Source organism: Hirundo rustica, chromosome 6 (genome assembly GCF_015227805.2).
Source record: "Hirundo rustica isolate bHirRus1 chromosome 6, bHirRus1.pri.v3, whole genome shotgun sequence".
Classification (NCBI taxonomy): domain Eukaryota; kingdom Metazoa; phylum Chordata; class Aves; order Passeriformes; family Hirundinidae; genus Hirundo; species Hirundo rustica.
Genome location: NC_053455.1, coordinates 28,846,046 through 28,858,763, shown reverse-complemented (window position 1 = coordinate 28,858,763; position 12,718 = coordinate 28,846,046). Strand labels below are relative to the sequence as shown.

Sequence of the window (12,718 nt, the reverse complement as noted above, 5' to 3'; positions counted from 1 at the left end):
ACAGAAGCTAAGATGTAAGTCTGTAGTGGTGTACAAGAAGAGAAAAGCTTATATTGTTAGGATATTTCCTTTAAAGATGGGGAAGTTCCAGATTTCAGTTTCATAATGTAAAACATGATACAGGCGCTTGTGCGTTTTAAGGTATTTCAGATCTTTTGTGTCATTCAGTGCTGTTACATAGTTGAGAAGTCCTGCTACCATGGATGTGTCATAATCAAGTGTATGGAGGGGATATTCATACTCATATGCAGGTAATTTATTGAAATTAGTGAAATCTGAATCGAGCATCTTATTTGGAGTTGCAGTGTCTTCTAAACTGAATTGACCTGCTTAGACCAGATGACATGTCCATATAATTTTACTTTGTTAAGCTAAATTTGTTTAAAACTTCATTTTAGGTAAGCCATCATATCCTTTATTGTAAGTAATCCCTGAAATGCACATGGTCAAAGGCTCTGTATTTGGAACAGTGCAGCATACTGGCAGAACAGTGTTTACTGTACACTTGTGTCAGTGTCCAAGAAATGGAGCTGTGAAAGTTGCAGCAGGTAACTGGAGCATGGCCCAGGTCCTGTTTGCATCCCTATACTGAAGCACTGAAGTGCTTTCACATTGTTATGGCATCAAATAGTGATTTTTTTCTTCCCTGTCAGCTTTCATGTTTACTCAAGCTTATTGGTAATTTTTGTGGCCCATGAGCTGCAGCTGTGCTCTTGTGGTTTTGGAGGTGCCTGTGCTTTAAAAGTGACCTGCAGTTTCCAAGAGGTTGAGCAGCTTGGGTCTGTGTATTGTTTACCCTGAAGAAGGTACTGGTTTTAGCTGTCCAGCAGCTAAACAGTGACAGATGGTGCTGGTGGTCTCTTGTCTTTCTCTGGTGGTCACTGATTTGCTCTGGTTCAGCTCAGCTGGTAGTCGTTGGTGACTGCTGGAATCGAGGTGGATTGTACTGTAGGCAAAGCTTTAGTAGTCTGTGCTGGTTTTGAGTCTCATTCCCAGTGGGCAAACACACCTGCATCATTAAAGCATCTTTCGACATGAATTGGCGCCCTGCTTTGGCTCAGGGGCCAAAGTTAAATGACTGTAGAGATCAAAAAGTTCTTTTATGTCTTCAGGTCAAAGTTGATGTTTTGTTAGGACAATGCTAGACAGTCTTGAACGTTACCCATGTTGTGCCAAAGGGAAAAAAAAACCTTTTGAAATCTAACTTGCTTCTTTTAGTGCAATTACTGAAAACCAAAGCAGACTGAATACTAAAGTTTGGTAGTTGATTTGGGTTTTTTAGCCTTGTTGTATAAAGGAGCTGACTGATGCATCTGAAAACAGATATTTTGTTCTAAACAGTAATTTCTACAGCTTGAATTCTCTACTAAAACATTGTCTGTTCTTTGCTGGAGAATGTGAAACATAATTCCTGTTATGAATATGACAAAACAAATAGTCTGAGTTTCCATCTTAACTCCCGAACTGTGCCCTTCCAGAGACAGAATTTATGCTCCTAAAAAAACCAAAAAACAAACCAAAAAAGTTTGATTTAAGGTAGGGAAGAAGAAATATACTAATTAATTTCCAGTGTTTATTTTTGAAGCCTCTTCTTTGTGGAGTATATCTTTGAGGCTGAAATAGGTTGCCTTGTCTTCATATTGTTTTTACTAAAAATAATGCCTAGGTGTTCTGTACTCTAGTTGGATCTTATTTTCAGTGCATTAGAAAACTGATAATTTTAAACCAAAATAATAAGAAGGAAAAATGGAACCAAAGTTTTGAAAACAGAATCCTTATAAGAAAATGTTAGTTCAAGAATCCTTTGAACTTTCCTTCCCAAAGAAATTTTACATGTTCTGCATACTTATCAAAGAACTTGTGCATATTTATCCTTTAAAAATGTCATTGTGTTTCCTCAATTATCAGAATAAAAGTTTTCTGGGATGTTGTCCTGCTAATCTCTTAAACTTGTAACGCGTGTTCTGTGCATTAAAGTATAGCTGTCTTTTGCATTTGGTATTTATGTTGAATGGCACCTGCTTGAAATCAGTATGTCCCCAGCATTTTAAATATTTACTTTTAAAATCCTGCTTTTTCTAGTTGCTTTGGCAGGCAGCTGGTATTGTCATCTTGTGCCTGACAGATTTTTGCTGTGCCTAACGAAGTATTTACTATTCCCTATAACTGGAATGCTGGACCAGGTTAGTTCATGCTAACAGACACTTGTAGTGTCTGTTCCTTCATAATTTGTTGCTTAATGTTCATAAATATTAATATTCCTTTTCACTGATTAGATTAATGTATAGATCAAAAAATAGTCTTGAAATTTAGGCAATCACTTTTGCATTAAAAGATCAGCTTGTCAATCCATGAAGTTAAAGTACAGTTGCTTTTTATAGTATTGCCTTGTGCAAGCTGTTAGTTTGAAAAGACTTCAGAATTCCAGGAGAAATGTGCTCAGAAGGTAGATCAAAAATTGTCATGGAAGCAACAGCTGCTGAATTGATGTACATAATAAACCTCTGTAATGATAAAGAAATTCTGTCCCATTGATGAGAAATCTCATTTGATGCTTGGTCTGCAGGAGAAGAGTGAATTGAGAGTGTGGTTAACTTTTACCCTCTTTTTTTCTTATACACTTCTCTCTTATTCCTGTTACTATTTGCAGTATTCATAAATGGAATGTGTTTATGAAAGACAAAATTGGTATGAATATATTTGCTATATCAGTGACAGATATTTTGCATATATTATAGCAGTATTTGTAGGAAAATGTTATTTCTCAATCTCTCACCTTTTGGCATGGTGCTTATTTAAAGGGTTTGGAAAAAGCTACAAACTGTCCTTTTACATGTAGGATAAGTCTGCATGTTTGGTTGAAATTGACATTTGGGAAAATCTCTATATGGTTACACATGGGAAGAAATATTAGTCTGATCCCACAGAGGAGGATATGTTTCCCACGCAAGACAAGAAATTGTTTCCTAATGGTTTGCTCTCAAGTGTTACTGTGAAGCAGTGCTTCTGTCACAGTATTATTCTGAAGAGTCAATAGAGGTGACAAATTACTGCTTTTGTTATACAGCACAAATCAAATGTGGTGGACAAAATGGTTTCTGTGTCTGCTCTTCTGACAAAACTGCTAACACTTGAGAAACAGCTTTGCAGCGCCTCCTGCCTACCTTTTTCTTCCTCTTTCATGCAGTCTGAGAATTATCCTAGTCTTAAAAAAAGGTGAGTGTTCCAGGAATGTATGATTGAAGTAAGGAAGAGAGATGGGTCTGGAGCAGGTTGGAGATATAAAGTATAAAAGCAGAGGTAGGAGGCAATGTGTGCGTTTGACATACACTCTTCACCAGTGTCAGGTTCTTGAGTGTCGCCTTTTCCTGCTGTTTCCAATACCTGTGAATGCCTGCCAGCATGGTGTGGATGTTACTCTCCCTCTGCAGGAAAGGTTGTGTGCAACTGCAGTGAGAACCCCCTTAGCTCATTCTGGTCACTGTTGGTGCGGGTTTTATTTCAGGGCCATGTGTCTGTCCTGTGAGTGGGGTGTGAGTGCCTGGAGGGCTATGGAGAGCTGACTGGTAGTATTATTTTGGTTACATGGTAATATTTCTTCCTTGATTGTGTTATTTCATAGCTTCTACCTATTTCAGTACTCTATTTCAAATTTACTCTTGAGTGGAATCAAATCTGGAAAATAACTTTTCTCTAGAGTTTACTAGTAGCAGAAATTAGAAGATAAAAGAGACTGACAAAGAAATAACGTTTTTCCTTACAAAGCATTTGAATCACACAGTGATTGAGGCACCTCTGCAGGTCATTCTGTTCAAACTCCTTGCTCCAGCAGGGTCACCTAGAACAGGTTTCCCAGTACCATTCCCAGCTGGCTTTTGAGTGTGTTAAAGGATGGCATTTCCACAGCCTCTCAGGGCTGCCTGTGCCAGGCCTGGGAAGAAGGCTGCAGTGTGAGCCCCATCTCAGCTTGCAACTGTCTTGCACATCAGTTTGGCTTTCTGGACTTCCAGCTCAACCTGTCAATAAAAACAAAAAGCCTATCAACATATAAATTCATACGGTTTTTTGTATCTGTAGCAGTTGAGCACTTGACAGGTATGAGCACAGGTAAGGGAGTGAGTGAGCTGAGAGAAAGTGGGACCTCTCTAACTGTTGAGTTTCAGTATGTGGGCACAAGGGGACAAAGCTAGGATTGAAGAGTCAGGTTTAATCTAGGGGATTTTGTTTTGGCAGATTTTCTACTGTTGATAGTTTGGTATGTAATTTGATACTTTTGAACATAATATAGTAAAAGGATTTTGATGAAGAAATTACTTCTCATAAGAAGCACAGAGGGTATGGGATAGGTCTGAAATTTAGCCTGGTGCAGCTTTTAGAAATAAGAAAAATAATGTTCTTGTTTCTCTCGTGAGTATAATGGGTATTTCCTGAGTGTTGTACAGGCTGAGTATATATTTTAGTGTGCTTAGCAGAAGGCGGACAACCCGCTTGAGAAAGTTTGCTTCCCTTGTTTGCTCTCCTTTCCTACTTCCTGTCCTCTCTTCTCCTCAACATTGAAATAGAATAAAAGCTTTGCACAAGAATGCTTGAAATCCTTGGGAGTTTGACTGTGTGAGAACCCATTTTACACTTCTGGCAGATTTTCAGGGAGGCTTAGCCCTGTTTTTTTAAGCTGTGATGTGCTCTGGACCAACAGCGCAGAAGCTAAACTTGCACCATCTCTTGGGAATGTGGGTTATCAAGATAGAAGGGTACAGACTGGGATTCTCTTGTGCTCCACAAACAGTGTGCCGAGTGGCCACGTCCCACCCTCCAATGTTTAAAAAAATACAGTAATCAAATTGGGAGGGGAATTTGATGAAGCTATAATGCAGTTTAGGTAAAATAAAACAAAGACAAGTTACAGGGAGAAAACATGTTTAAGCAGAAACACTAAATTATGAAGTTAAATTATGATGATAATTCACTTCCACCCATCTTAAATCAGACACATAAAAAAATAAACACATGATCAAATAATTCAGTCTTCGGCTGCCTCTTACAGTTGAGTATCTTTCTCAGAGCCATCATCTGTGTGTGATATTTTTCTTTTTTCAGTGTTAATATGCAAGTATCTGATAATTTGGATTGAATTTTTAGTTTTTTTTTACAATTTAGTATCTTTATGCCTTGAGTAAATGTTGCTTTTATTTAATAAAAATGTTGCTAGGTAGTTGAAAAATTTGATTTAAGTTAATTAAAATAAAAAGGCAGCCATTTAATTTGTTTCCTATTCTTTTTGTTCCTTAGATCTGAATACGTGAAAATAAATACATACATGAATATTTGAGTGCATGTATGTATATGTGTACGGTTTGCATATATATTACGTATGTGTGCATACTACAGCTTTTATGACCAATACAGTAATTTCACTGGTGCTTTCTGCTCAGGTGAAATTCTGAAACAAAGGCAGATTTATTTGTAAGTATTGGAATTAGAATAACTGGTTCCTTTTGCTTCATGAATGGGTCTTCATTTTCAGATAATAATGGATAGGCCTGAATGCTTTGTGATTCAAGAAATCTGTTAAAATTGATCAAGCTGCTTCTGTACTTACAAAATAAAAATATTCTGATATGATTGTGGACGCATCTGCTGTTCTGCTTGATCACATTATCCATGGCTTGTCTTTTCCATGAGCTTTTGCAATGCATTTTCACCGTGATAAATGAAGTAATGGGCTACCTAAGAGGAATGCTGAGGAAGATCGATGGCCAAAATTTAAATAAAGTATTGAGGATTTTTTGCTTTTCATATAAAAAGTTAAATAGTCTACTTCTTGGAGCTTTCTTTCCGTCTGAATCCTTTGGTGGCTGCCTTGCTCATTCCCTGCTTGGTGGCCTGGAGAAAATTCCCTTTAGAGCTATTTACGTAGTTACATATGTATTTTTTCTTGCACTCGTCTCGAATCTTCTGTGCAGTCTTGGGCACCGCAATGTAAGAAGGATACAGAGCTATTAGAGAGCGTCCCGAGGAGGGCAGGAAGGACGGCGAGGGGCCTAGAAGGGGAGGCCCTGTGGGGAGCGGCTGAGGGGAGACCTCGCCGCAGTCTGCCGCTTCTTGTGAGGGGAAGGGGAGGGGCAGGCGCGGATCTCTCCTCTGCGGTCACCAGTGACAGGACCTGAGGGGACAGCGTGGATTTGCATCAGGAGAGATTTGGGTTGGATATTAGGAAGAGGCTTTTCACCTGAAGGGTGGTTGGGCCCTGGAGCAGGCTTCCTAGAGAAGCGGTTGTGGCTCCAGTCTTGCCAGAGTTCAAGAAGCGTTCGGACAATGCTCTTAGGCACATGGTGTGGTTCTTGGGGCTGTCCTGTTTTGGACTTAACGATCCTTGTGGGTCCCTTCCAGCTTAGGATATTCTATGATATTTGGATGTTAACACTTCTGAATTCACAGTAGAAGTGAATCATATTTTCTTTATATTTACTAATTTGTTTGTTTATCCATGGGTGTGCTTTTTGTTGCAGTGGTGTGACGAAAGATTCGACTTCGAAGCTACATTTTTACAGTGCTTGGCAAAACATGTGCCAAATATTTACTCAGCTGAAATGGACCCCTTGGTGGAGAAACAAGAAGAAATGGTCCAGGCAGCAATACTATACCCCCTGGAATGCTATTTGTTTGGGGAGGACCCAGATGTATTCCTGGAGAAACTACAACAGAGTGGAACCTCCCAGCTCTGTGGAAAGGTATTCAAAGGAGGGGAGACAACATACTCTTGCAGGTAAGAACGAAGGTGTGTTGTCATCAATGTTCCCATCTGAGATAACGCAGCAAAGTGCCTTAATAAAATCAGTTGTGCTGCTAACTAGTCATTGCTTGTGTCATGGTATTTCTTTGCTTAAAGGACGCTGGCATTTGTTTCCCATTTTGAACCACTTTACAGTGAGGAGAACTGCATAAGAAAAGAAAGCTCTGGCAGAGAAATAGGGGAGGAAGTGGAAAGGTTACTAAAAGTACTGAAAGCTATTGGTTAAAAGTGTGGGATGATAGAGTGTGAATATGGAGCCTGTGCCTGAATTGAGGGATACAGTACTGACCCTTTCAAAGTCTGAAACAGAATCCAGCATTTCTGAGCATCATTATTCCTTTGCTTTGGCAGTAGCTGTGTGGCCAGTTGTAATTATTTCACTTTTTTTTCTCGTCCTGAACTGTATTAAAGGTGTCAGCTCATTGATTTGATAGAACTAATCTTATTAATTCCTATTAATGCAAATACATTAATGAGTATCATGAATAAAAACATAAATATTAAAAAGCCAGCAATTTTTGTGGTGAATGTAAAGAAGATTGCAATGGTTCTGGCAGTTGATGAGCATTATTATGATGCTATTGCCATAGTTTATTCAAATTTTCAGTTTATGTTAAAAGCCTAGAAAATTTAATTAGAAATACTGAAAGAATATTATTAAGGATGAAAAGCACTATCAGTAAAAAATCCATCCCTTAGAATTTAGGAAGTGCCGAAATGAAAGCTCTCTATAAACTTTGTTTATGAATTGCAGTGTCAAGTTTTAATCCATCACATACTCTTCAGCTTTTTCTAGGAATCAGCTAGTGTTGTATATGAAAGGAGAATGGTCTTACAAGAAGTCCTGCTGTGTGTACTAGAAAGCGTGTAGTGAAAGGGACAGTTGTATGAAGGAAGAAGCTGGCTAAGGCAGTTTAGTGCTGCTAGAACAAGAACAATTCTCCTCCTACCTCTCCAGAGTTCATGTATGGTAGTGGGCAAAAAGACGAAGCTAAATGTCTTAGAGTTGGTCTCTTTTTTTGTTTTTCTGAGTTCCAGTCTTGCAAAAACGTGGTAGTATTTATAGAAGTTACTGTACTTCTGCAACTGAAGCTAGATATCTGTTTGCTTTTAGGCTTCTAAATGCTAAAAATAAAAGATACTCTGAAGTTCTAAAATTGGAATGTCTTGAATTGGATAATCAAATCTAGCAGGCACTTCTGCCTTCTTTTTTCTTTGATTCATCTTTCCGTAGATTTGTAGTAATAAATGAATGTTACTGAAGTATTATTGTAATGATAATTATAATCTGACAGTTTGGAAGGAAGTTATTTCTGTAATCAGAATTACTTCGATATTTTAGTTGTAAAAGAGGCCTGAATTAAATGTTGAACAATGGTATAAAGTAAAAATTTTGATATGTCATCATTTAGCACCTGTCATCCACCTTTTGTGTAGAATAAAACAGCATTTAAAGAAAAAAGTGACCATGTCTTAAGGAAAAAGGCAATATATAGAATTATGTATGTGAAACATAGGATAAAATGGAATTAGATTGCCCATGAGCGTAATTCCGTATTTTCAGGTATTTAAGTGCATGAGTGAAACTGTACAAGTTACATTTCAAAGTATGTATTCCTAGCTCATTTAGAAAGGAATTATTTTCAGATTTTAACTTCTAACTGTTTTAAAAGTTAGGAATACAACCTAGTAGAATTGTAGCAGAAGTTTTATCGGCAAACTGACTACTGACTGATGTTGGAAGCAATAATAAACATTAATTCAGAGTCCTCACTAGTTTTCCTAGCTGCTTATTCTTCGCAAAACCAGAAAAGGTTTGGCTAAGCAAGTTTTGACAGTGGAAATTGAGCAAGGTTTTGACAGAATTTGATATAACAGATTTGAATACATGGTTCAAACTTAACAAGACTGGTTACTCCATGTTACAGACAGATGATGAAAGTCAATGTTTTTATAATCTGAATCTGTTGTTAATCTCTATTTTTCTTTTTCTCAGAGCAGCATATTCTTTTGTGCATGAAAATGTCAAGTGTTTGTTTTAGAAAGTTTTCCACTTACCATTTTTGTTGCAGAGACTGTGCAGTTGATCCAACTTGTGTGCTCTGTATTGACTGCTTCCAGAATAGCATTCACAAGAACCACCGGTACAAGGTAGGAAAATCTTATTTTAAGAAATGGTACTTGTAGCTTTAGAGAAGTTCTTTTGAGGCTATAATAAACTGCATATAAACCATTAGTAGTTTTATTACTTAAAAAAATCTGGGCTTTATGAATTACTTCATCTCTCTCTTGTGTTTCTAGCTATGTAAAGCTTCTAAGAACAGCAACTTGCTAATGGAAGAAACAAAAGACAAAGGAGTGTTTATTAATGCATACAGTGTTATTCTCTTCGGCAATTTCATGGAAGTGTAGGTCAGAGCAAAGAGCTGTGACTGAAAAAGACAGTTGTGTCCTAAGTCCCAGTCAATTCTGTTGGGATATAAGTAAGGTGAAAACCCAGGGAAAACAGACAGTAATGATTAGAGAGCACTTTGGAACACAGCTGGGCTGAGAAGCTGTTGTCATTTTGCTGTTTTTCAGTAAATTCTTCAGGCAGAACATCAGTTATGGAAATAGGTAGTCAGATGGGAGCAGATTTGTAGCATTTTCATCTAGAGAATGCAGGATGTGCTCGTTATAGATTCATAGAATAGTTTGGGTTGGAAGGGACCTGAGGAGGTCACCTAGTCCAGCCTCCTGCTCGAAGCGCGTCTAATTTGATCAGGTTATTTTAAAATGTTTCAGGTAAATGACAGATTTTTGAATGTCTTTTTATTGGGTCATAGTTATTTTAGAATTATTTCAAGATCGTGGCTTTGGAGGAAGCTAAGGATAATTGTTTTTGCCTGAACTTTTTGCCAAAATGGAGGGACAGAATTTGTACTCTTCACAAAGTGCAATGCAAAGTTAAAGTAAATGTATTTAGATGCTGATCATGTAATCTTTTCTTTGGTTAGAAGTAGAGGTACTACTAAATGTCTGTTTAATATGCACATTTTTTAAAATATTTTCTGACTTGATAAAGTAATTTTAAAGAAGGCAATGAATAGCTTTGCTATAATTTTGTGAATAAACCCAGAAATATTTTGCCATTTATGAAACATCATCAGTCATAGACTTTTTCACTTACTTTCAAGTTAAATAAATTTAAGACTTGCATACCTTTCTGTAGCAGCAGCTCTATTTCCTTCTTTATTTTTTACTCAAAAGGTTTATCTTTTACTCCCCTTCTCCTCTGGTAAGTTTCTTTTTATCTAAAAGAAGAAAAAATTTGTGGTAAGTTACTGCATTGCTTATGCAGCGAGTCTTCTGTTTTTAAGTAGGTGTTTATACTTGTGTTTGATTTAAATAATGCACATTGCAATTTTCCTCTTGCTTCTTATGGTCATATTTCATGACTGAAATGCATGGTTTTTCCAGATGCATAGCTCCACTGGAGGTGGATTTTGTGACTGTGGTGATACAGAGGCATGGAAGGCTGGACCGCTGTGTACTAAACATGAGCCTGGAGCATCAAGTTCTCCAAAAGAAGTAAGAATATTGCTTAAAGTGAAATGAATAAATATTGTAAATGTTACCTTCTTATTTTAAGAAGTGCTTATTCTTGTAGATGAATGTATATATATTGTATACTCATGTAACAGCTTCAGTCAAGTTGAATCAGGATTTCCTTGGTCAAGGTGTTTGGGATCAAACATATATGTTAGACATCCTTTGGTTTTTTTGCTTTTTGTTTGGAGACAGTTTCATCTACCTGTCTTGTGCACTTGAGTCTTTCATTTGGAATTGGAATTGCAGTCTCTCGTTCTTTTCTTTGCTAATTATATTACTCAGTTCTTATTTATAAATAATTGGTTTCCCAGTGGTTAGCAAATGTTTAGAAGTTTGATTTTAATATTTTCTCTTTTCTACATTACTGCATTACTGAATAATTGCATTTGTCAGTTACTTCTGGTGTGTGATCTGTCACAATTTTTTGTGCCTTTCCTTGAAACTAACCTCTTATGCTAGGATGTCTCATGGTTATTGTAGCTCGTAAAGGAGTATATACAAGTAATATGCCATCTTACAAAGAATTCTTAAAGAAAATGTAGGCAAATCAGGTGCTTCAGATAAAATTTGGGAGTTTTACAGAGTTGTCCTTTCTGAGATAATCAGGATGAAAAACCTCAGCGTCACTGCAAGCAGACCCCTAATCCCTGATGGCTTTGTAGCAAATGTACTGCTGTTTGTGTTCTGGTCAAAGTCAAATGTAAAAGGAATAAAAAGCACTGATCTTACAGAAAAATGAGACTAAGTTTTCCTTCACTTTTTGCATCCTTCTTTTTGAAGAAAGTTAGTGAATTTCAGAGATAAAAATGGTAGAAGCTGCAATAAGGAGCAATTTTTTTACCACTTGGAGCTTGTTGCTTGGTCTGCATTGTATACTTTTAATATCTACAGGGATGAAGAAAACTGTTAAACAGGTTTTTCAAATGAAAGTTTAAAAAAAAAAAGTGAAGCTAACACAGTTCATTAGGCCTTTCATGGTCTAGTCCTAAATAAAACATGGATACATAAAGAAGGGTATATGAAACTGTTGGAATACTTCTCAGAGCCCTTGGGATGAAGTAACTTTGAAAAGAAGAAATTAGGTGAGGTTAATTTGCTTGAAAATCATGAAAAGGATAATTTTCTGATTATAGTAGAAATATATATAATTTATAGTATGTATACATATTATAGTATAATTTCCTATTATATTAATAACATACTCTACCAACTATCTTAATTTTTTTTCAGGTTCTTTTCTGTATTAACATTATCTCATGCTTTACAGAACTCTGAATGTCAGTTGAGTGAAGAAATCATGGAGCATTCTAGGAGAGTGTTTCCGTCTGTGATAAAATACATTGTAGATATGCTTATCTGGGAGGAAGAGAAGGAACTGCCTGTGGAGCTCACCATTAGGTAGGGAGTATTTCCAACTTTCTTTTCAGTGCATTAGCAATTTGGATTATAATTTTGCCTGAGATATTCTCATACTCATGCAGACATTAGTGCTGAAATCCCTGTAAACATCACTGTGGTATGTTTGACGTAGAGTTATGTAGAGAAAAGTAGTGTGTGATTGTCCCCCATCAGTCACTGAAGGGAAGTGCTCCTGAGCCAGCCCCATCCATAGTGAAGCAGCAGGTCTTAGTGCACAGGGGAGGAAATGTCAGCCAGTGGAGAGACCCACCAGGTGCCGTTGGCTGTCTTGGGAGTCACTGATGGGATGCTAAGGGGCAGGGGAGCACAGCTGACCTGGCAGATTTTCCACAGTGCTTGAGAGAAAGATGTGGACAAACCTTTTAGTGAGATCTGTTGCAATAGGACACGGGCTAATGGTTTGAAACTCAAGGAGGGTAGATTTAGAGTAAATACAAGAAGGGATTTTTTACTATGAGGACAGTGGAACACTGGAACTGGTTGCACAGGGGGTTGGTGAAGGCACCATCCCTGGAAACATTCAAGGTCAGGTTGGATGGGGCTCTGAGCAACCTGATCTAGTTGAAGATGCCCCTGCTTATTGCAGGGGGCTGGACTAGATGAACTTTCAGGAAGGTCCCTTCCAACTCAAACCATTCCATGATTCTATGAAAATGGAAAAAGGCTGTGTATCACATTACAAAACAAGTAGGTTCATTAAACAGCAGAGAAAGGAAATTAGACGAGAATATCAAATAACTTCAAAACTTTTTTTTTTTTGTACTTGATACATAATTTCTATGGCTTTTTCTGGCATAGATGGTGGGGTGGGGTTTCATTAGCATGAGGAAAACGCTTGATTTACTTGAATAGCTTTTTAAAATTGTGTTTGACACTCTTCTCAAGCTATCAATTAAGCTGTGTTCGATAGATAGT

The 12,718-nt window shown here is 37.4% G+C and overlaps 1 protein-coding gene across 4 annotated transcripts in view; it reads left to right on the top strand.

Moving 5' to 3' along the window:
* UBR1 (ubiquitin protein ligase E3 component n-recognin 1) overlaps positions 1-12,718 on the top strand; it is a 58,556-nt gene that overhangs the window by 2,857 nt on the left and 42,981 nt on the right. For all 4 annotated transcript variants that reach the window (XM_040066617.2, XM_040066615.2, XM_040066616.2 and 1 more), the window contains exons 2-5: positions 6,510-6,766; positions 8,866-8,944; positions 10,253-10,363; positions 11,652-11,782. In XM_040066617.2, coding sequence (XP_039922551.1) covers positions 6,510-6,766; positions 8,866-8,944; positions 10,253-10,363; positions 11,652-11,782 — 578 coding nt within the window. The remainder of the gene's footprint in view (positions 1-6,509; positions 6,767-8,865; positions 8,945-10,252; positions 10,364-11,651; positions 11,783-12,718) is intronic.